This window comes from Carlito syrichta, unplaced genomic scaffold (genome assembly GCF_000164805.1).
Source record: "Carlito syrichta isolate Samal-C Ts95f unplaced genomic scaffold, Tarsius_syrichta-2.0.1 Scaffold309479, whole genome shotgun sequence".
NCBI classification, from domain to species: domain Eukaryota; kingdom Metazoa; phylum Chordata; class Mammalia; order Primates; family Tarsiidae; genus Carlito; species Carlito syrichta.
Window position 1 is genome coordinate 389755 of NW_007253575.1, and position 25093 is coordinate 414847.

At 44.8% G+C, this 25093-nt stretch overlaps 1 protein-coding gene and 1 pseudogene across 1 annotated transcript in view; one reads left to right on the forward strand and one right to left on the reverse strand.

The window, feature by feature from the left end:
- The window catches only part of STX6 (syntaxin 6), a 51329-nt gene extending 35145 nt beyond the window's left edge, over positions 1–16184 (forward strand). Inside the window, exons 5-8 of the mRNA XM_008067329.2 lie at positions 465–590; positions 1968–2074; positions 5751–5845; positions 14516–16184. Of these exons, the coding sequence (XP_008065520.1) occupies positions 465–590; positions 1968–2074; positions 5751–5845; positions 14516–14592 (405 nt within the window). The 3' untranslated portion in view covers positions 14593–16184. The remainder of the gene's footprint in view (positions 1–464; positions 591–1967; positions 2075–5750; positions 5846–14515) is intronic.
- Positions 16185–21167: 4983 nt separating this feature from the next.
- LOC103269769 lies at positions 21168–22683 on the reverse strand (annotated as a pseudogene).
- Positions 22684–25093: the final 2410 nt, after the last annotated feature.

Below are 25093 nucleotides of genomic sequence, written 5' to 3' on the forward strand. Positions count from 1 at the left end.
ACTCTTCCCCTTCTCCCCAGAAAAACCCCCCAAAACTTCCTGGGTCATACTTTTTTAAAAAAGGATTCTAGATTTCTACATTTGGTGTGACTAGAACCTCTGGGTCTCTGATGACCGTCCACAGCTGCTAGGAAGAGCTCCTGTACAAGAGACTGAGTGCTTTTACGTTATAATGCAGTATACGGGGCTATGGGTGGTTTAGCATAGACATTTTATTGACATTTTAAGGGAGCAAAGTCCATTCATGAGGCCCATTGGAAGAGTGTAAAGACAGAGACCTTTCTGGTATTCCCGAGATTGTACCACACAGGCACCAGCTTATACCATGGCATAACGGCCTGTCCCAGGAGGAAATAGATGATGAGAAATGTGAGAACTCTTTATATCAATCACTCTTGCTGTTTCACTCATTCAGAGATGATAAGTGTTGGCTCTTCTGATCCTGGCTATCCCCACTCACACAGGCACTGCTCGGAGACAGTGGTAGCCAGAACTGGAGCACCAGAGCAGTGGAAAAATACGGGCACCTTGACCGAGAGCTCCAGCTAGCCAACTCCCACTTCATTGAGGAGCAGCAAGCACAGCAGCAGGTACCCCGAGACTCCTGCTAGGGATGGGAGGGGAGGGGGCAGGGTGGCTCCCTTAGTTCCTCTGCCAGCCTCGGAGTTTTGTTGCTTAAGAGCAAGCAGGTTAAACCAGAGCTGCCAGAGCTGGTCTCGTGGTTGGCCATATCTAAACATGTAATGATTCATATATAAAGGCCTGCAGAACCTTAGGCGCACTACTGCTTCAAGAGAGCTGAGCTCCATTAGGTCTCTCAGGAGAAGCAGGCCAGACTTCCTGAAGTGACAGACAAGTCCCTTGGTTTTTAAAACAGAAAACAAAGCCTCTTCCCCAGCTTCCATTTGTATACCCAGTTTTTTGCTCTGACAAAGGAACTTTGAGAAATATTCTCTTGTTCTTTCATTGAAAGTTATTGGTTGTTTTCATTATATATAAAAATGACTGGCATGGCACAGTGGCTCACACCTACAATCCCAACACTTTGGGAGGCTGAGGCAGGAGAATCGCTTAAGGCCAGGAGTTCACTATCAGCCTGGGCAACATAACAAGACCTCACCTCTACAAAAAAATTAAAATAAAAAAATAAATGACTGCTTTGGTGACAGTCACGGATAGAAGGAAAGTGAAGGTGATTATGTGTGTGATGTTGCTTTGGATGTGGAACTGTATTGATAAAAGGAAACTAATGATCATGTTATATGGGGATTTGAGACTCATCTACCCATTGATACTGTTGGTACTTACATATTGGGTTTTATGTATATATGGAAGTTATCTGCTTTTTTGTTCTTTTTCCATTAGCATATCTGCTTAACCAGTTGTCTACTTAAATTGCTATTAATCTAAGCAATTTTTTTTTCTAGACAAAGGGAGATAAATACTAGTCAGTCGTTGTCCTTGAAGCAGCTTACTTCCACAGAGTCTCCTCTAGGTTGTCCTTGAGAGAGGAACGACTCTGTGCATAATTTTCTCACATCCAGAGATTTGCCAGACTCTCTTGTATTTAAGCTGTGGCAGTCTGTTGTGGATTGAGACCTTGATCTTGGCCACGGGCTTCCCCCTCCCAAACATCCCCATGTCTCAGCGGTCATCTGCACGTGTGCTTTCGGCCATTGTCTGTTCCTTTGTTGGACTTCAGCCAACCGGAGTAAATCTCTCTTGGTGGTTTCAAGCCCCGCTGACTGTTCACAAGTTGGATCAGCAGGAGATATCAGTAGCTTGACAATCCAGCCTTTTGAGCAGTGTGTTCTCAGAGGCAACGGTCTGGTCCTTTGATTTCTGGGCTTTGCTTCTGAATGTGAATTGTCCCAAGCTGGCAAAGAAACTAGCAGCTGCTAGAGTGCTGGGCTTGGAACCAGGTAAGATGGATTTTAATTGCTTATTTCCCGTTTCTCTGGCACCAGTTGATCGTGGAACAGCAGGATGAGCAGTTGGAGCTGGTCTCTGGCAGCATCGGGGTGCTGAAGAACATGTCCCAGCGCATCGGAGGGGAGCTGGAGGAGCAGGCCGTGTGAGTGTTGAATGCCCCCTTGCTACAGTGAAACTGAGGAAAGCCATCCTCTGAGACCCTGGAAGACCAAAAGCGACTTCATTTGTAGCTGCATTTTTATTTTGTTTACAGAGTAGCCTCCCCTAAAGAAGCAAATCTTTTCAGTAACAGTTACAACAGGGTTTAGGCAAAGTTAGTATTATTTTTAAACACCTCCAAAAGCAGATACACATTTCTCTGAGCAGATACTTGAAGAATAGTTATGAATGAGAATGTGAAACAGAGATGGTGCCCTAACAAATGTAGATTTGTTCTGAAGAGGATAGGACGTGAACTAACTTCACTTTACCATCCCTGGGTGTCCCAGGATATTAACCAAAACTTTTTGCTTTGCATCTTAAATTGTAACTTTGTTAAAATATATATATATTTTTCAACTCCTATTAACAAAAAAACTTCCCTCTCAAAAAAATAAAAACAAGAAAACATAGCATGGTTTTTGTTTTTTTTTCCCTTAAGAACAGTCTCTTTTGCACTCTGAAGTATGGTAGCAAACGCAGCATTCTTAAGCACTGCCACACAAAACCATAATTACCATTTTACAAACCTTTTTTCTAAAGAAAAAGAATAAGACATTCTACAAGAATATTTCAGAAACATTCCTGTCTTGATCTTACGTTTATCATTACACATTCATTCGTCATGAATTCTTACAGGGCACGTGTTCTGCACCAGCCCCTCTGGGAGGCCCTGGGGATATAGTAGTGAGCAGAATAGACACTGTCTCTGCCATTCAGAGAGTTTGCTACTTACTGGGTAGTACGGACATTATGCAAGTGGCAGGTCACTAAGTGATGGCAATGAAGTGGTGGTGCCAGTGTGTGTTGTCTGGAGAGCGCTGTTAAAGGGGCTTCACTGAAGCCTGAAGGATGTGTAGACATTAGCTGGGGAGGTGGTGAGGGGAATGTGGACCAGGAGGGTGAGGCATATCTGTGCAGACTTAGAGGTCTCAAGTGCATGGAGCAGAGAGCTTCCATGTGTCTCGAGGCAGACAGCAATCCAGGGAAGGTATCGTCAGCATGGTCAGGAGGTAGGGCCTTCTAAGTATGATGGGAGACCAGTGACGGTGACGTGTTAGGAGTGGTGGCATGGCCCATCTGGCTGTGATTTAGGTGACATGCTATGTCCAGCCAGGCAGGGAGACCAGGTGGGAAGCTGGAGTAGCAGGAATATATTTAATTTATATCCAAAATGGGTTCTGACCCCAAAGTTCCAGCTTGGGGGTAGGAGGGGACTAGGGGCTGGAACTGCTCTGTTGGTGAGGCAGCCTGATGGGTGCTGGATAACAGAAAAGAACCCAAGAGACTTTAGCTAAAGAGAGCAAATTGAACACACCCCTATCTCTGCTCCCTTTCTGAAGCCCACTAGAAAAGGGTTTTTTGTTTTTGTCTTTTTTTTTTACTGCGTAAAACTTATGGGACATAGAGCATGAAATAAGAAATGGCCATAACATTTCAGATCCTGGACAGTAGATAGATAGCTGGGTTATAGACTCAACTGACTAGAGAAAGCTGAGTCCTCTGCTGTAGGTGAGGAGTACCAAGAAGCAATGTGACAAACCCCTCCACTGTGAATAGCATTTATTCGGTCATGGTAATGTAAACACTGAATATCGAGCTAATGACTTTATGAACAATTCTGTCAGAAGGAAGGGAGAAGGAAAGTGCGGAACAAAACAGCAAGAGAGCTGCATCTCACTCTGGCCATGCTGAGACATAGGTAAGCTCTCAGCTGAAAGGCAGGGTCCTGAGGTACAAGTGTGTTGCTTCCAAAGAGGAGAAAGCACCGAGAAGAGTATGAGGAGCTGAGAGTGCTTATCCATCGAGGGAACAGGCAGCAACTGCAGTTTTTCCTAAAAAGCCTTGTAGAACAACTTGTTTTTGGGAATGTATTTAACTCTGATAAAAAGTGAATTAAAAGGAAAAATTATGGATCTTGGACTTAGACCTGTGCTATTTAGTGTAACAGGCAATTGAGTAAGTGAAATGTGGCCAGTCCATATGAAGATGTGCTCCATGTGTCAAATTCACTTTGGATTTTGGAGACTTAGTATGACAAAATGTAAAATAGCTTATTAATAATTTAATATATTAATTACATGTTGAAATGATAATGTTTTGAACATATTTGGCTATATAAAATAGATTATTAAAATGAATTTCACCTGTTTCTTTGAATTTTGTCTAATGAGGCTACTGAAATTTTTAAACAGCCTGTGTGACTCATGTTCTTTTCCTGTCAGCACTGAGTTGGATAGGTTTGGGCTAGAAACTTAGTGGGTGTCCTTGGGCTGAAGGTTGAATGGCGTGCCTGCTTTGTCTTTAGTAAGAAAGCCATACCCAGCACACAAAGGTAGCTCTTGTTTTCCTGTGTTTGGCCCTGCTGGGGTAGACCTGCCAGCTGCAGAGCCAAGATGCTGCCAGGATCTAAGATGAGCTTGAAATGTTTTAATTTGAAAATCTAGGTAAGGAACAAAGACTTGTTTATTTAATTGTCAGCATGGAGTTTAATAGTTGACTTAATGAAAAGTTGATTGCCCTGAGTCCAGTAGGGCTGCCAGGTGTCCAGTGTGGACACAGACCTAGACCAGGAGTTTCTAGCTGCCATTGATGCTTCAGAGTTGATAAATTCTTTTTAGTAAGACCCCCTGGTACTAATTGATAGGCTACATTCTGGCCTCAGAATAATCATATACTGCAAAGTTGAAGAGTCTGAAATGTTTCGTGATTTACGAAATAGATACTGCTGAAATTAGAGTATATGGCTGTTTTCTTTCCCAGCTGCATATTGGACAGCAAATAGTATAAGCCCACTGGAGTCAGTGCTCCTAGTAGAAAGTGCTGGCTTCTCTGAGAGTGTGTATGAGGAGGAGCACCCCCCAACCACCATCAGGAATGTCAGTCCTGAAGCTGTCTGGATTTATGATAAAGCACACAGTGTTCTAAAGGAGAAGATTATTTGCTTAAAGTATATTCCTTAACTCTTACTGCTATGAAGTGCTTTTGTGTATTACACAGCTCTCACAAGAGCCCTGTGAGGGAGGTTGGACTGATAAGATTGCCCCATTTTAAAGGTGAGGAAATAGTCCCTAAGGGTTGTAGGGCACCTAGTCCAATGTAGCAAGGTCAGCAAGAGGCAGAGCCTACTTGTTTGATTTCAGATAGCCTTCTTTCTACCACATTGCACTGCCACTGAATTTGTGTTCGCATATAGTCATGTCCACATGGCTTTGTCGGTTCTGAAATCTAGAAAGCGCTAAGAATCAAAAGGTTTTTTGTTTTAATTTGTACAAGGTCATGTTACAGAAAAACCTCACCCAAATGTGTACTGCAACTGTGATTCCTCATAGTTCTTTCTGCAGAAGCAATGTGTTTGATTATGGGGACTGTCCCAGGCCCTGCTGGGGTGTTGACTAATACACAGCACATGTAACTTCTGCTGTTTTAAATTATTAGAATTCCAAAATCATAATCATATTTTGTCCTAAGGAGATTGGATAATAGATTGGGATCCTGAATTCCTGTGTTGCCTATTTTGCGTTTGCTAAAATGGAGGCCTGGGTCCTGTTAGCTCTGTGACTGGAGCATTGTCGAGACTTAGTGCTCACCAGCACCTTCTGTGTCTGCTTCTCTCTTAGGATGCTGGATGATTTTTCTCATGAGCTGGAGAGCACCCAGTCTCGGCTGGACAATGTGATGAAGAAACTTGCAAAGGTGTCTCACATGACCAGTGGTATGTATGGTGTTTAAAGCTTAAGAATTTTACTGGATTCTAGAAACTGCCCAAGGGGGGTGGGGAGTCCTCTAGGTGCCCATTCAGGTGCCCTTCCTGTGGCATGGTTTTGTGTGATGCTTTCAGATCAGAGATGGAAGACTCATATGGGAAGGCCTTTGCTCCCATGTGCAGCCTTAACTTGGGGAAGGGTCTTTGTGCTCCCCCACTGAGTTTGCTGGGTATTCTCCTTGGGTAGCATCTGTCTTTGCAATTAGAAATTTGTTTTATTTTATTGTTTTTGTCTCCTTGCCAATATAAGATCTTATTTAAAACAGTATTGAGAAGTCAGTTGCTGTTTCTCCTGAACATTCTTTCATTGGTAGAAAAGACCACAGTAAGATGGCCTTATAGATCTATTTTAAATTTGTATACTTAAATGCATAGGGAAGTATTCCAGCAAATTTGCACCAGGCTGGGGATGAAGAAATAACAGTTTTCAAATCAGTTACTGTAGAGAATATGTTCTAATGATTCTACAGTTTTTTGATTTCTGCAACCCACCTCCCCTGTTATATGGGAAATAATATATTTTAAATCAAAGAAAATGTGGTTTCTCTTCTTTATTCACTGGGGGTTGCTTGGCAGAAGGAGAAACTGAGATACCCCTTGAGGTAATTTGAGTGTTCTTGGACCACAGAGCTCCCATTCCTTTAGAGCGCCTCCTGTTTTTTGTCACCTCGTTCTTCTTAAAGGTTTCCTACTGTCGTGTTATAGTGTCTAATAGGTTAGCCTTAAGATTTAAAGGCAACCGGGCTCGGTGGCTCAGCCTGTAATCCCACGCCTTTGGGAGGCTGAGGTGAGTAGATTGCCTGAGCCCGCGGGTTCGAGACCCGCCTGGGCAGCGAGACCTCATCTCTACAATAAATCAAAAAATCAACTGGACATGGTAGCGCATGCCTGTAATTCCGGCTACTCGGAAGGCTGAGGCGGAAGGATCGCCGGAGCCCAGCAGGTCGAGGCTGTGGTGGCCGGGAGTGGCCACTGCACTCCAGTCTGGGCGACAGAGTGAGACTCCAACTCAAAAAAAAAGATTTAAAGGCATGCATGACTTTTTCAGAGGTTTAACTCACAGTTAAGTTTCACAGCAGATTTCTAGGGCTCAGTTTCTTATCCATAAAAATAGGTCAATTCTTACCTCTTCAGATCATTGTGAGGATTAAATGGACCAACAATAATGTAGCCCGGGTACGGTGACTTGGGCCTGTAATTCCAGCACTTTGGGAGGCAGAGGTGAGAAGATTTCCTGAGTCCAGGAGTTTGAGACCAGCCTGGGCAACTTGATGTGACATCGTCTCTACAATAAATAAAAAAATTGACTGGGCATGGTGGAACATGCCTGTTCCACCTCCTTGGAAGGCTGAGGTGGAAGGATTGCCTGAGCCCAGCAGGTCGAGGCTGCAGTAGCCTCAGTTATGCCACTCCACTCCAGCCTGGGTGACAGAGTGAGACTCCTATTCAAAACCAAACCAAGCCAAAACAAAACAAAACAAAAAACCCCAACAATAATGTAGAAGGGCTTAACAGTGTCTACCATGTATTAGTACCTAGTAAATGTTTTTAAAAGGTAGTAGGCAACAAACAGATGGCCCTAAGGGGCGAAGGACCCATTACAGACAAAACAAAAGAAAACTCATGGCTGGAGTTATTTCCTTCTTTGTCTCCAGGGGCAAATATCTTTATCCTTCTAACAGGGTCTTTATTGCCTGACACTATGCATGTGGGGAAGCAGGCACCTTCTTATTTCCTCTGTCATATGCTTAGAGAAAGGTTTGCAGAGTCTTCTTTCTTCCACCCCCTCCCTTCTACTGTAAGCAAAAAGTTTTAATGAAGTATTATATAACCAGTTAACAACAGGCCTCTCACTCCTGTATGTATTAGTTGTAAAGTCAAGTAGCTACTTCAGCAGCAGTTTTGTGTGAGGAAGAGCAAAAGAACAAAGATGCACTGTGTCTTTGTTTCCCAGCATTCTGGGTATGAATAATTTAGACAAGTACTTGCATTGTGATAAGCAGCTCATTGTGTATAAATAGCACGGAGGCTTGCTTATGCTTTATTCTACTTTCTCCCAGAAGAAAAGTTTGGGAAGCAAAGTAAGAACTTTGGTTATATTTGTATAAGAAAAAGAGCCAGGAAACAGAGCATTTAGCCTGAAAGGTGCTTCATTTTTGACAGGTTGCCTGTGTTTTCATTTTAATCTTTGCTTGCTACCAAAAGGAACACTCCTCAAGGGCCGCCTCCTGCTTGGTGGTGCCTGCTTCAATTTTACGAGCAGGCAGTTTGTGTTTGTCTCTGTTCTCCTCCATAATTTTTGCATAAGCTCACTGCTTCTTAGTCAAACCTGTACCTATAGGAGGTGTATCCAGGCACACGGAACTCTTATTAAGTAGTAATGAACACACAGGCTCCACAGTTCTTGAGAGGCAGAACATCTCTTCCTGTGACTGGCTTCTTCGTGGGGAGAAACCAGCCAAGACCCAAGAGAGACACTAATTTCTTTATTTCATTACCCAGAGAAGGATTTTCTTTTCAGTAGATATTGAGATCCCCATCTCTCTCACATTCCAACATTCTATTGTTCATCTTTTCTCTTTAGGAGAGGAAACTATTTTAAGAGAGCGAGAGAAGATGATGATTGGAGTTTCTTTGTTCCCCTCTGACTTTCTGAGGCAGATCCTGAGCTTTGAAAGCTGCTTAACACTTTCCACTTGAGGTCACAGAAGCCCCTATGCCTGTTCCATCTATGCATGAAGCCTCTGCAGGCTTGCGGAAGAGAGTCTGCCAGGGTGGCAGCTCCCTGGGTTACCTAGCTCATGCTTCCTAGAGGCAGCTTAACACTTGGAAAGAAAATGTGATGTAGGTTTTCCTTGGTGAAAACCCCTGTTTAATGCAGCTGCAGAAGAGAAAGTGATTAGAGGGTGGTAAGGAGCTTGGATAGAAGCTGATGGAAAGCCAAAATGTAGAATCCTGGTTGGAAATGTGGCACTGAGAGTGGCGGGATGCCTGGGGAGAGGGGTAAACACAGGAGTGTGTGTAAAGTTGAGGGAAGGGGTCGGGAAGGAAGCAAGGACCTCTGAGTCCATCCTGGAAGAATATCAGATGATCATTCTAAGGCGCATGGTTTTAAATTATTGTAAGCATTTTTTTTTTTTTTTGAGTTGGAGTCTCACTCTATTGCCCAGACTGGAGTGCAGTGGCTGCTTCCGGCCACCGCAGCCTCGACCTGCTGGGCTCCGGCGATCCTTCCGCCTCAGCCTTCCAAGTAACTGGAACTACAGGCATGCACTACCATGCCCGCCTAATTTTTTGATTTATTGTAGAGATGAGGTCTCGCCAAGCTGCCCAGGCGGGTCTCAAACCCACGGGCTCAGGCAATCCACTCACCTCAGCCTCCCAAAGGCGCGAGATTACAGGCTGAGCCACTGAGCCCGGCTTATAAGCATTTTTTTGTCTGTTTGAATCAGGGTCTCACTTGGTCACCCAGGCTGGAGATATACAGTGGCATGATCACAGCTCACCGCAGCCTCAACCTCCTGGGTTCAGGCTATCCTTCTCCCTCAGCATCCCAAGTAGCTAAGACTACAGGCATACACCACCACCATGGTTGGCTAATTTTTTTAGTTTTTGTAAGATGAGATCTCACTGTGTTGCCTAGGCTGGTCTCGAACTCTTGGACTCAAATAGTCCTTGACCTCCTGAAGTACTGGGATTACAGGCATGAGCCACTACACCTGGCCCTTTAAAAAAATAATTAATTAATAAGCTTTTTAGAGCTGCTTTAGGTTCACAGCAAAATTGATTGGAAATACGAAGAGTTCCTATATACCCACTCTCCCTGCCCCTACACACAGAACCTCCATGGCCATCCCACATCACAGTGGTGCATTTGTTACAATCAGTGAACTACACTGACATCATTAATCATCCCCAAAGTCCATAATTTACATTAGGGTTCTTCTCTCTTGGTGTTGTCCATTCTAGGGGTTTGGACAAATGTGTAATGACACGTGTCCACCACTATAACGTCATACAGAGTAGGTTCACTGCCCTAAAATCCTCTATGCTCAGCCCATTCATCCCTGCCTCCCTGCTATCCCCTGGTAACCACTGATCCTTTAACTGTCCCCACAGTCTTGCCTTCCCATCTTGCATATAGTTGGAATCATATAGTATAGAGCCTTTTAAAATTGGTTTCTCTGAGTCATAGGCATCTCAGTTTCCTCCATGCCTTTTCATGACTTCATAGCTTATTTCTCTTTTAGCACTGAATTGTATTCCATTGTCTGGATGGACCCCAGTTTATTTATCCATATTTCATCTACTAAAGGACTTCTTGGTTGCTTCCAAGTTTTGGCAGTTATAAATAAAGCCACTGTAAATATCCATGTGCAGGTTTTTATATGGACATAAGTTTTTAGCTCATGTGGGTAAATAAGGTATGCAATTGGTGATTGTTATGGTAAGAGTATGTTTAGTATTGTAAGAAGCTGCCAAACTGTCTTCCAAAGTGACTACCATTTTGCTTTCCTACCAGGAGTGTTCCACATCCTTGCCAGCATTTGGTGTGTTGTCATTATTTGGGGTTTTGGCCGTTGTAATAGGTGTGTAGTGTATCTTGTTTTAATTTGCATTCCCTAATGCCATCTAATGTCGTGAGCATCTTTTCATATTCGTACTTGCCATCTCTTTTCTGGTGAGGTATCTGTTCATGTCTTTTGCCCATTTGAAAAATTGAGTTGTTAATTTTCTTGTTGGTGAGATTTCACAGTTCCTTGTATATTCTAGATAGGTCCTTTATCAGATGTATCATTTGCAGATATTTTATCTCAGTCTGTAGCTTATCTTCTCATTCTCTTGACAGTGTCTTTTGCAGGGCAGAAGTTTTTAATTTTAATGATGTCCTAATTTCGGCTATTTCTTTCATGGAGAGCTTGTTTTATTTAAAAAGTCATTGCCATACCCCAATATCATCTAGGTTTTCTCCTATATTATCTTCCAGGATTTTTATAGTTTTGTATGTTACATTTATGTCTGTGACACATTTTGAGTTAGGTTTTATGAGAGGTAAAAAGTCTGTGTCTAGATTAATTTTCTGCATGTGAATGTCTGGTTGTTCCGGCATCACTTGTTGACAAAGCTGGCTTTGCTTTGTTGTACTGCTTTTGCTCCTGTCTTGATGTGGGCCTGTTTCTAGGCTCTCTCTATCTGTTCCATTGATCTATTTGTCTAGTCCACTAATACCACACTGTTTTGATTAATGTTGTGGTAAGTCTTGTATTTGTGCCACATTTCTTGGATATTCTGGGATTTTTTTTCTTTGCTTTCCAGTTTTGACTATTTTAATTGACAAATTGTCAAGCTCAGAGATTCTTTCCCGTTAGCTATGTCCAGTCTGCTAATGCCCATCCATGGCATTCTTCATTCATGTTACAGTGTTTTTGACCTCTAGTTTTTTTGTTTTTTCATTCTTTCCTGAAATTTACATCTCTCTGCTTATATTATCCACGTGTTCTTGCATGTTGTCTGCTTTTTTCATTAAAGCCTGTAGGATATCAGTCATAGTTTATCAAAATTCCTCATCTAGGATGTGCACAGTGGTTCATGCCTGTAATCCCAGCACTTTGGGAGGCTGAGGCAGACAGATTGCTTGAGCCTAGGTGTTCAAGACCAGCATGGGCAACATACCAAAACCTCATCTCTACAAAAGATTTTTTTAAAAGTTAGCCATGTGTGGAGACGTGTGCCTATAATCCCAGCTACTGAGATGCTGAGGTGGAAGGCTCACCTGAGCCCAGGAGGTCGAGGCTGCCATGAGCTATGATCATCGTAAGTGTGCCACTGCACTCCATCCTGGGCAGCAGAGTGAGCCCCGACTCGGAAAAAAAATTCTTCATTTGATAATTTCAACATTCTTGTCATATCTGACTTGAGTTCTGATGTTTGTTCAGTCTCTTCAAACTGTTGTTTTTTGGTCTTTCAGTAATTCTTATAATTCTTTGTTGAAAGGTGGATGTGATATATGTGTAAAGTGATGCAGTAAAGAGGCCTTAGTAATATCAGGTGTGGGACAGATGTGGTAAGGGAAGTGTTTGTAGATCTGCACGCAGGTCTCCACCTTTTGGTGAGCCTGTGCCCTTAGACTGTGAACGTCACCAGTACTTCTCAGTTTTTCTACCACTATGTGGAACAGGATAGCTAGAGAGGGCTGGAGTTGAGTATTTCCTTTCCCCAGGTCAGCTAAGCTCTGATAAAACCCCAGCAGGTTGGGCTCTTTCCTGAGGGTGGGGACCTAGCTGCAACCTGCTCTGAAGTGTTTCAAATGGTTCTTTGTTCCCTCTGTCTGCTGGAAGAACCTAGTTCAGCTCCTGAAGCTAACACTTACAAAAGTGTGAAGACTTCTTTTGAATGAGTCCCCTGGAGTTTTTTAAGCTCAGACTCATTCACACTGAGACTTCCGCAAGCTCATCACAACAGTTCAGGTTTCCCTGCCGGCACTAGTTCCTGTGGCGCTTGCTGCTCATGGGTTTCTGATCCGGGTAGCTGTATGCGCCTGCAGGTTTCTCCAACTTTAGGGGCAGCAGTTTGCCCCAGGACTTCCTTTTTCTGGTGGATCTAAATGCTTTATCAGTTTGTTCAGTGTTTTACTCTAGTTATTAGGACAGAGTGGTGACTTCTAAGCCCCTTCCATGCTGGATCAGAAATTGGAAGCCCAACATTTTTAAATAGATGAAAGAATGCTGTATTTTCACATTTTCTTGACAGTTAAAATCAAGTTGAATAGGCTAAACGTATTATCTCCAGTAGGCCCGCTCTGCCACCCCAAGCCCTTTGGAACATTCCTGTTCAGAAAACGAACGGATAGACTTGGGGCCTTTGTTCTAATCAGGAGCTACTAAATACATTTCTGGCATGTCTGAGGGAGACCAAGATGATCACCATCTAGAAGGTACTTGCTTTACATACATAATTTGGTGACATTTGTGTCCCTTTGCTATCCATAATATTTAAAATAATGTTAAGTACATGTTTTACTTTGTGGTGAGTTTTGCAACCCATTTTCCTTGATTCAGATCTTTTTGCAGAGTGATTCTCAATAGCTATGGTGTGCTGAAACTGGGGTTTCAGAGAAACTTTAATGAATCAACTTATTTTGATTCGTGTCTCACTATGCCACCCAGACTGGTGTGCGGTGGCCTGATCATGGCTCATGGAAACCTCCAACTCCAGGGCTCAAGCGAGCCTCTTGCCTTAGCCTCCCAAAGTACTTAGGCCTGACCTGTATTTCTGTTTAAATGGAACTCTTATTCCTAGCAGTTGAACTGCATTTTAGTAGGCTCATGATCTTTTTATCAGTTTGACTCTTTGTGGAACACCAGGATTCATCTATAGAAAGACTACTTGTTCTTTCTAGATCTCTCCAAATTAAGGAAGCATGCTGATGTTGTAGTGTCATCTGTGCCCCAAGTTTGGGCACTGGATGGTGTGTGCATGATGACGTTTGTGTTATCTGAGTCTCACCACAGCCCTGCCAGGCAGCTGTGTAGAGTTAGGGGCCACAGTTATGTTGTGGCTGGATCAGGACTCTCGGGGGCCTGTCTGGGCCCTTCTGTCTCACAGGGCTTCCCTGCTGTCAGCCATGTGGATGAATTGGCCCCTTGTCTCCTGTAACTGCTGTTCGAAACTATTGGTAGTGCAGAAAGTTTCAGAAAAATATTCTTAATTTACAGATGAGCCGGGCTCGGTGGCTCAGCCTGTAATCCCGCGCCTTTGGGAGGCTGAGGTGAGTGGATTGTCTGAGCCCGCGGGTTCGAGACCCGCCTGGGCAGCGAGACCTCATCTCTACAATTAAAAAAAAAAAAAAAATCAGCCGGGCGTGGTAGCGCATGCCTGTAATTCCGGCTACTCGGAAGGCTGAGGCGGAAGGATCACTGGAGACCAGCAGGTTGAGGCTGCGGTGGCCGGGAGCGGCCACTGCACTCCAGTCTGGGCGACAAAGTAAGACTCCAACTCAAAAAAAAAAAAAGAAACATTGAAATGAAATTTACATATGAGCTATATGAATCACTTTAGCACATTGTTATGGGTTAAGTCTTAGTTCTTATTTGCCTGGGTATGGTGTGAAATTTCATGCTCTCTTCCCAGAGCTTGCTTTTAGCTGTTTACTGCCTGAAGTGATCAGCAGTAGCTTTCATCTCCTCTCCATCCTCCCATTGTGCTTACAGAGAAAAGATCATGATTATTGTTGAATTAAATGACTTGACTGTGGTGGAAGATTAAAGCAGATAGGCTTTGATCTGTGACACCCATGCCCATACCCTTTTCAGAGATGTGCTAACCACCTGCAGAAAGCTAAGATGCTCAGGTTTTAGTTAAAAACTTGATACACCAAGTGCGTGATTATTCCAAGCAGCATTTAAGGGGGCTAGAGAGATTGTAATGCTTGTGAAGCGCAGGCCAGGAGCAAGGCAGTATGAGAGCACCAGGTGCCCAGGCTGGCTCAGGGGTCTCTGCCACCATCATGTCACATTCTGGCCCCTTCCTGCTCCCAAGGCGTTGCCCTGAGTTGGGAGTAGCGGTTTCTTGGGGGGGTGTGAAGTCCATGAGCGCTAACCCTCATGTCCTGCCTTCCAGATCGGCGCCAGTGGTGTGCTATAGCTATCCTCTTTGCAGTCCTGTTGGTCGTGCTGATCCTCTTCTTAGTGCTGTGATGCGAGGCCAGGGACTACAGGTTCCTCCCACGCATAAACGAACGGAGGGGAGGAGAAGCGAGCACATTGGCATGGCCGTTGCATTCCTCTCCTGGCAACATACTGCTGCACCGATTGTTCTCTGTGACTGCAATTGACACAGCTCCCCGCGCTGGAGGAGCCAGTGGGAAGGAGAGAGATGACTGCACTCCTGGTACCAGTGGACAAAAGAATCCCCATGCTTCCTGTCCTGTTCTGAGGATACCCAGCCACTGCTTTGCCTCCCTGAACCCTGATCGCTGAGGAGGGACTTTGAGTAATCCAGAAAAATGAGCAGATTCTACTGGTGTTTTGCCGTTGCTCATTCCACGCGTCTTTGACAGCCCTTTTTTCTGCTCAGCCCTCCCCCTCTGCAGAGGGTGTGCTGCTGTCCATCAAAGGAAACCTGTCGCGAGTGCGAGCTTCTGGGTATGTTTCCTTCCCATCATTGTACCATTTCTTGGCCCCTGAGTACTGATTATTATTGACAACAGAAGCTCAGAAACAGTTGTGACAGAAAATGCAGTGTTTCATTTTTCAGGGATAAATGCTGAGATACAGTTGCTTTTCCAGGTGCATTTTTTGTGGTAGAAATAACTAACGGAAAATAATGAAACACCCTGGAGTTTGGGGGTGCTAACAACTTGTGGCTTTAACTGATGGGAGCAATTAAAAAGAGCAATGGGACCCTGTGTTGGCACAGCTTGGGGAAGGGTTGATGATGTCACCAGAGGCCATGTCATCTGACCTCTGATCGAGCCTTGCCAGCTTCGTGTTACTGCACGGGACCTCTTCCCCTGAGGTGCAGCTTGTGTTTTACAGTGACTCCTACATATGTTGTTGCTAAACAGCTCAGCAGCACACCTGAATGAATCAGGATACTGGATGGTTCTCATGGACAGGTATTTTATTCCCGTGGCACTCTATATGAGGGCTGAGGATACATGGATTATATTTACTCAGACACTGTAACAACAAAAAAAGACTAGCTCTGGGCCAAACTCCTCATACCCTAGGAGTAATGATGAGGATGTGTAGGTGAACTTGGTTTTTTTTTTCCTAAGATGACATCCAGTCATCTTGATTTCAACATCCAGTCAAATAACTGAGCCAATCCAAATTTACATGATAGATGCTTTAATTGAGTTTAAGAAGCTGAAACTGCTGAGACACTAAACTTCAAGCTTCTGATGACTTTTAAAATGTCTCTAATATGCACATGTATATAGGATATTTTTATAACTTCCCTGATGAATAATCTGATATTCAAGTAGCATTTGGACCCAGAGCCAGAACTTGTTGGTGCAGGCTGTGAGCCCCTCTGTCATCTCCCATTGCACTTGGAAGGAACAGCAGCATCTGGATGGGGTTCTAGCTCTGACTTCACATTTTCTTGTCTTTTGGGGTGCGTTCCTCAGCACACTAACTTTTTTTTTTAACTTTTTTCCTTGTTTTGTTTGTATTTCCTGTGGTTTTGTTTTGGGGGGCTGGGTTTTTCCCCCCTTTTTTGTGATTTGCAATGATGTGCTTGCCCAGCTAACTTTTCAATTGCACTTTTTAATAAATATTTGTAATGATTTTTTAAAGAAGGATATTTTATCTCAATTGTGATCATGGCAGGTAAGGAGATATGCCTGTTGATGAAAGCTGAAAGCAGATTTATAAAACAAAACGGGTGGTTGACATCTATGTTTACATTCAGCTCTAATGTTTGACATATAAATAAGTTATTTCTTTTCCAATTAGAGGGAAAAAATGAGTATCACAAACAGATTCAGATATGTAGGGTACCAGGCTATTTATATTTTACAAAGTTTTATGATTTACTTAAATAATCTTCTATAAACTTAGAATGGGGATGGTCCTTAGATTTACATTAAAATATGGAAGTCTTCTTGAAAATAAATGTGGACCTTGTCTGAGTACTGTAATCCACACACTACATTATAAGAAGCAAACCAGTTTCTTACAAAATAATATTGCCCTATTAAAGAAACCATCTATTGGCTAGGCATAGTGGCTCAAGCCTGTAATCCCAGCACTTTGGGAGGCTGAGGTGAGGGGACTGCCTGAGCCCACGGATTCAGCCTGGGCAACTTGGCAAGACCTTTCACTTCTACAATAAATCAAAAAAATTAGTTGGGCGTGGTAGCATGCTCCTGTAGTTCTGGCTACTTGGAAGGCTGAGACAGAAGGATTACCTGAGCCCAGCAGGTCGACACTGGGGTGGCTGTGAGTGTGCACTGCACTCTAGCCTGGGTGACAGACTGAGACTCCAACTCAAAAAAAATAAAAGTCATATATTGTTCTGTTATTACCAGATTTACTGTACCATGCAAAAAGATCACACGTAGTCAGTAGGGCCTATTTGGAACATGCCTGTCATTAATGAGTAAGATACTCCCATTACTTTAGGGACCAAATTTTGTGACCCTGAGACTTAGTGATGATTGACTGTATTTCGGGTAGGCATGCTGACCTCTCTGATTTGACTGCTATAGTCCTGACTTGGGCTGAAACTGAATAGGAAACAAGGAAGAGAAAGCCAACTTAAAATACAGGTATTCTTCCTACAGGACCACCATGCCATCTTGCCTCAGGCTGACTGATCCTGGGTCTAATCCTCTTGCGCTCTGACTGGGCTGTCACTACCGAACCAGTGTTTATTTGAAGGACCTTCACTCAGGTCCAAACTATGGCAGCCAAAGAGAGCAAGCCAGGGGACCCATATTTATTTTTAAGAACAAATATTTCCTCCTCAGTGACCCTAATGTTCTGAGTTTTAGGGGGAGCCCACGTGGTCTCGTCACCCTGTGTCCTAGAATGGGAGGGTGAGTAAACATCGGTGAGACCCCACACCACTTACAGTCGCATCCTTGTAGCACTTGGGCTTCTTTCCCTTCAGCCTCTGTACCTAGTACCATATTCCAGTGTGAGAGAACTGGCAGAACATCATGATGGATAACCAGGAAAGAGTTAATTTGTGTTCATTGGAAGAACATTGTACTGCACTGATTTTGTACTGCACTGATTTGGGGGGTAGGATGGGGAATGAACTATTGAGAGAGCTTGCAACAGTGTACATCCAGCTGGAAAACTGGAATTCCTTTAGTTTATAGTCCTAGTTTTGGGTCTTGTCTCTGTGTGGATGGTAAAGAATCTCGGTGCTGTGTGTACCCTAGACCATGTGGCAGCTGAAGTACAGTGTGTGTATGTTACATGAGGATCTTCTGCAGTTTCAGAACCCATGCCAGAGCCGAGGGGGGAGCTTGGAAACTTGCCCATTATTCTCTGCATTTAGCCAGAGTTAAACAGACTGATGGGTCTGGTAGCCAACAACTTGGCAACTTCCACTCCTTCTCACCTCGTGAGATTAAGGGCTGTGAAAAGAAATCTAGTCTAACTCCAACAGAAATCTGTCTCTGTTAAGTGTTTTACCTTCTGTAAGTAGAGGTGGTAGAGCCAAGATTTTTCTTTTGGTAATTTCCCTGGCTATAAAGTGAGACCAGAGGGATATCTATTCCTTAGTACCTTTCTGGAGAATTCATAGCATTTGAAGATCAAAAATTGAATGATAAGTGTGAATTGCTTTTCAACTGTGGGCACTTTGTTTGTTTGGCTTCACCTTGTACTGCGAGATGAATTTATAAACATGACACAATTGAACTGCCTGGAAAGTTGAAGTTCTAAAATGTGGAATGTGCTGCCTCTGATTTTTTCCTCTTTGTCTTCCTCTCACTGGCATCTGTTTCCCTCCCAGGTTTTTAAATAATGTTTTTTGCCCATCAAGAGTAGGGAGAGGTAAAACGAAAGCGTTTCCAACCTTGCAGTCCTTCAGTCACTGTGTCCCCAGCGACCTGCCCCAGCCAGAGGCCTCCCAGGGCCTTGGCTTCTGTTGGGGGATGTTTAGTCACCTGGCTGGCCTGATAGGAGGTGGTTCTTCTTTTCTTTCTATTAAAAAACAAAACAAAACCAGAATTTATTGAAAGCAGGAACCTTTCAGTAGCTCTGGTTCAACAAATCAGCTTAAAGAAAATATGTACAGAAGTCTCAGGAAAAGGAAAATAAAACAACTTGCATTCAATTTGAATAGGAATGAATTACTAGAATGGTCATGTTGCAGAATAATTCACAATACAACAAACAGTCATCCAAGCCCAGGGGTGAGAAGTCCACTTCTCAAATTCTTGGAACGCAGCCCACAATGCTTTGGGGCAGAGAGGCTGGCTGGAGCCCAGGATCTCACTGCTGACTGTGCGTAACTATTCCCTGCCCAGGGCACAGGTAAAACACGTGGAAGGAGGCCACCAGGTAAGGCACAGCTGCCCACCCCTAGCCCATGAACCCCACAAGAGAGATGTGCCCACTGCAGAGTCTGTGAGCCTGTCGGGGACTGTGAATAGCTTAGCGCTGGCTACTCTGTGGCCAGTCACATAAAACCCTAGACTGACCTATGCCCTACAGTTCTCTCATCCATATTCCCACCAACTAAAGAGCTATAGTAGTGAGATGGAGCTGCCTCTGGGCTGATTTTTGGTCTTCAGTAAATAGGGATAAACCTCCACACTGTTCCACAAGTCAGCTGGAAAAGAGCTGCTGGGCACAGCAGGTGAAAGATACCAAGTCTCATTTAGAAGCCTTAGCAGAAGGGGAGGGCAGGTGGGTGTGAGGAGACGTGCGTGTTCTGTGACTATGGTCTCTGCTGTGACCCATCCTGCTCTGCCATCTGGGCCTGACGTGTATGGTTCCCCCACTTCTAGACGTGCCCTCTCATGGCCCAGAGCGTTCCCTACTCTGAGGAGGGTGAGAAGGCAGTTTTCCTAGAACACAGGGTTCTTTCATGTTCCCTGTTCTGGAACTTCACACTCAAACAATAAACCTGAAGGGCAGAGGTCTCTTCAGGAGCCCAGAAGTGCCCCGAAAAGGTCCATCCAGCTAAAGTTGGCTTCTTGTTTGCGGGTCTGTCTTCTACTGCAGACTTGGCCAGGGTGGCTGAGAGTCTGATGCTTCTCGAGGTCTCTGGATGCAGCGGTGGAGTATCAGGCCTCCACAAGTCCCTGGCCAGTGGGAGCACGCTGTTCCTACCATCCCCAGCCCAGCGAGGAAGTCCCCTGTCAGTGGGAAGGCTGTCATCCACTGAGGTATTGAAGATTCACTCCTTAGCTGCTGAAGTACATAGGCCTCGTGTCAAGCTGGGGTGTCAGGCCTGGAGTTGGTTTCACCGTAGGCAACTCCAGTCGGCAGCAGCTGGGGTAACTTACCGTTTCCTGACTTTTTGCTTTTTCTTCTCCATATATGAACTGAGTTACCTCCTTGGATGAGAAGAACAGCTTTTGATCTTTCCAGTTTGAAGATTCTTTTATTTTCTTCTTCTTCCACTGTCATTTCATGCACTTGGACGTGTGAGTGCCCTCCTATCCACAGTTTTACTTTCCAAGATTTCAGTGACTTACCAGAAATGTGTTGTGCTGGAAAGCATTGACCCTGTACAGCAACTTCAGCAAGGGAGCCTGTGTGTGTAGGAAGAAGCCTAGTTTTGTGGAGTGGTACCATCCGCAGCTTCAAGCATCAGTTGGGTGTCTTGAAGTATGTCCCTGTGGTTGAAGGTGGACTAATGCATACAGCAAAGCATCATGTACGTGGTAAAAAAAAAAAAATAGATTATCTGTCCATTTGAAAACAAAATTGTGATGACTTCGGGGCTTCCTGCCTGTGCCCTGGTGCCTGACTGTAATGCTCCCTTGTATTGGGTGTTGAGGCTGAAATAATAGAAAGCAAAGCACTTGAATTCCCATCAGCTCCTGAAATAACAACCCTCTCGTGTACTTTAAAATACCCCAAAGCATGCACTCTGCATGTTACCCATGAAACAGTCTAAGATGGCGACTTCTCGTTCATGAGCCTGTGGCAGCTGAGGGTGTATGTGGTGGTGGTGGTCACCTGTTGGGCTAGCTGCATTGCCGCTCCCTCAGCTGCAGCTGCGAGGCTTTTATCAGCCCTTCTTTCGGGACTCACACCTCCACCAAGGCACTATGGCTCCGTCTAGGAAGGGCAGCAGTCGGGTGGCCAAGACCTGCTCACAGACTGGAAGCTGATTCCTTTCATAAGGACTCTGGGAAGTGTAATCACTATGCCAGCCATTTCAATCAGACATTCAGACCTCCTTCCATGAAGATCAAGGTCTCTACCCAGTTAGTGAGGAGAGAGTTGAATCTCAGATGCCAATCATCTGCCTCCACAGCCTGTGCTTTAGACACATCGTCCATGTTCGTGACTGTGGCCCAGACACCTCCCCTGCTGCCTGCCACAGCTGAGAAAGACACTCTACCAAAGATTCTCCTGGAGGGAAGGCACATGTGTCTAGGAGTTTACTGTGGCGAGCTCCAGACATGATCCATTTTGAATAAGATCATACATGAAAAGTACTATATTAAATAAAGTTGACCACATGAATCATATCATTAAGGTGTAAGTGGAGCACTTTGCTGAAAGGAGTCTTCTTAATTCTTTAGTGAAGCAAAGACCCTCTGTCCAGCGAACTGGAAGTCCAGTTGTTCATTCCTACTGGTGTTGATGAGTCCTTAGTTACCACACAATTTTAAGAATGCTCCACCTCCCTAAGTATTTCCCGGCTTATGCTTGACAGGAGACAAAAATGACAGAGTTTGCCTCATTGGATCCCCAAAAAGGAGGTTCCCTTGGAGGTCTCCACTCTGTCAAGACTAGTGTAATTGCTTGGTCTTGTAAGGATGCTGCCGAAGTAACCAGGGAAAGTTCTCAAGGGAAGTTAAAGATCACAGTAGTCACCTAAGGAGATGGACTTGAGGGTAGGGTGAATGCACTAGGATAGAGCAAAACAACAAAAACAGTTGTTCTGGGGATGTGGGAACAAGGAGTTCTCACTTCCCTTTACCTGTCCTCTGGAGAGTTATCTTTCCCATACTCCAGGAATCTCTTTGGCCAGGCAGTGCGTTCTTCTTCCAGCCAGTTCTTCTGACACTAAGTTATGCTCCTGCTTGGTGATGTGAGCCACGTAATCTACAGCCATCCAGGAGAGGGTGTCTTTATTGAAGATGATGAAGTCCTGGCCGTCATATGCATATTGGAGAAACCCCGTGGCGCTTCCATCCTCCAGCAACTCACAGCCAATCATCCTCTGCTAAGTGTGAAACCCTGGAACACACATGCCAGCCACAAAGGAGTCTACGCGAGTACAGAGGTGGCCTCAGCTGATGGGACCAGGGGTGTGGCTGGAAGCACCCTCTAGATTATATCACCCACGGGCCTGCCCTGGCATCGTTGAGGGATGGAAGTTCCTTCTGCATGCCACAGGGACGTGGTAATTCCTGCCTTGGGGAGTGATTCTACCATGGGAATGATTATTGATAACACTATGGCTATTCCTACTACCGTGGAGGAGGGAGAGAGGCAAGAACCAGAAATGTCCCTGGGAAGCTAATGTCATCATACACAAGCAAACAGATCACTGAACCTGCCACTAGGAAGTGAGATGCAGAAGGTTGGATTTAGAATGGAAAAGAGACACATGTCAGCCCTGAATGGTCGTAGGATGGGGACAGGGGGCTCCTGGAAAGAGGACAGCTGGGAAGACGCACAGGGCAGATGGTAGCCGTGACTCCACGACCCAATTTCCAGAGCTTGCCAAAAGCCATATTGGCAACTGCTCCTTGAAGGTTACCTGTGGCCTTTCTGCTGGGTGGGTGGGGGCAGAGGCAGGCACCTGCTGTGTATACACCTGAGTGTGCAGGTGCCTCAATTCCACCTGGAACGCCTGCTGCCATCCCAGCCCCTCAGCAGCTGAGTGTACCTCTCCCAGTGGTCGGGCGCGAGGTGCTCTACCATCCGTGGGGCCCGCGGCTCCTTCTGCCAAGTGACAATGTCATACGTGGTGATGGGGTGAGAATCCACGTACCCCACGGAAATAAACTCGGGGACCCCGTGGCCAGGGTCTGAAATGCCCAGGCGAAAGTATCTCAGAGAGTGCATCCCTGGGAAGGAGGCAAAGAAGGAAGCTCTGTAGCGGCCCAGATGAGCCGGATCCACAACCCGCATCCCTTAACTCCCACATGAGTGATCCATGTTCAGCTGCACCCACGGCCCCTCCAGGCCCAGCTGCTGTTTCCTTTCACAGAGTGACAGACCCCAGGAGGCAGCCTGGAGAGGACTCAGAGCTCTAGCCCAGTGGCTTGGACCCCTGTTTCTTCAGGTTTGGAAATTCAGGGTGGAATTTTCCAGGTAATCTCAATTTGTAAGGAAACTGTAGAGTGCTGCTCTGGCCTTTGGTGGAAGCCTCTCACTGGGTCCCCAGGAGGAGCTGTCCCTGCAGGGAACTCTAAGGGCTTGAAAACTCTGACAACCCAAGCCTCTTGTTTTACCAAAGAAGCCTCTGGTGAATAAATCAGGAACCCTATTCCACCTCAGCGCGCGCGTGTGCCAGGTCAGAGGGAGAGCCCCCATTAGGGCTCAGGTGTTGTGAGAAAATTTTTTAAAACTAAGTGTTTTGCCTTTTATCTCAAGCCACCTGTGTCAACCATTTTCTTACCATTTTTCTTCTGGCAAAACATTGCTATAGTAATTCCTTTGAACATTCTGAGACTCAGTGGGTTCCTAAAACTGTGGAAGGAACTAAACCCGATTGTTGTCGATTGGAGTACATTTCTGCTGTGTCTTCCACACACAAATTTAATGTTTTTTTCATCTTAACTAAGCACTTACACACTGTGGCTATAACTTTTGCAATATGAGGTGCAGCAGCAGAAGTAGCAGAAGTTTCTTTTTCCTTCTTCATGATTTCATAGAAGATTCATTCTTACCATAGATCTTAACCTCAACATATGATCTTTTTTCTTTCCTTAAATCTAGGACTTTCAGCCAGACCATCACCACCATTGCCTTGCTAAGCTATGGTGTGGCCATGTGCTTTTTGAGCTATGGCCAGGCCATGTTTTCTTAAACGTTGGTTCCCTTCCCTACCTTGGGAAGTGAATCTCCTCTTTCTTTCTCTCTCTAATTTACTTTCTAAATAAACTATATTTTATAATCTCAAAAAAAAAAAATCTAGAGCTTTCATCTTTTCACTTAATGAAAGCACTTGATGTCTTCTCTTTGGCATCACCAAATTGTCAGCATCCTTGCTCTCATACTTTAGGACCATTATTAAGTAAAATAAGGGTGAATTGAGCACAAGCGCTAGGGTACCACAACAGTTTATCTGAAACCCCGAGGGCTGCTAAGTGACTGTCAGGCAGTACACAGTACAGAGATGCTGGACAAAAGAATTCATGATGTGAGAGGGACTGAGCAGGACCTTGTGAGATTTCCTTATGCCACCCAGAATGGCGTGGAATTTGAAACTTCTGAATTGTGTGTTTCTGGAATTTTCCATTTAATATTTTCAAACTGTGGTTGACCACCAGTAACTGAAACCATGGAAAGGAAAAGATGCAAAAAGGGGTGACCACTGTCCACACTTAAGGAAAGGGTAAGTCTAGCTGATGGGCAGCTGTATTACCCCCATGGCTAGCACAGAGATGGTTTTTTTCCTTGGTGTCCGGCTGCCCTTACCCAACCCAGCCTTCAGAAAGGAGGCTTCTGCTTAACATAATGAGGCCTCACAAGGCCCACGTTGATCTGTGCGACGTAGATGAGGATGCCGTTCTCACCTGTTTACTTGGTTAGAGCTCCTTGGGAAACGACTCTTTGGTGTTGAGTCCAGAAAACCAAGAGAGCTTTGAGTAGAATAATCCTTCAGACCTGAACAGCATTGCCGTGAATCTCATGACTGAAGCCAGTGCTTGGGAACTAGGGTGGGGTGAAACTCCAACATGGCTGGCTTTTGTAGTTATCTTTTTAAGGGCAGACTCAGAGGGATTTGGGGTCATCTAGCTCAGTCCTCTTGTTAAAGATGAAAACAGTTACAGCACACCCCAACTGGCATGGGAGTCCTTGGTGCATTGCGTTCTGAGTTGGCCCCTGGGGACAGCACACTCTCTGGGACAAGCCTGAGGCACTTAAAGCTGCCCTCAGCAACACATCTCACGTAGACGGATGCCAGCTTGTCACTACTCACCACCACAGGCGAGTTGATGCTTTGCATTTTGGATAAACACTGAAGCCCCGTAGGTTAAAGTGGCACCTTGATCAGGTGGCTACACTCAAGATACATTTGAGAGTTTATTATATTATTTCTTTAATACAGATGTTGAGGGAAGGAAGGGAGGAAGAAAAGAACTTGGCTTCCCTGTGCCATAAGCTGACATGGATGGGTGCTGTTTTCCTGTTGACGTGACCTTTGTTCAGAAATGCCCTTCCCTTTGACTGTGTAGTTGTGAACTGTGCTTAGACAGGGATGGCTCCAAGTGCCTGCCCTTCCGCTTGGGTTTCACTGAACATTTCATGGACTTGGCTTGCCAACTACAGCCAGAGCCCTGTGAGAAAGTGCATTTTACCAATTTTTTTAAGG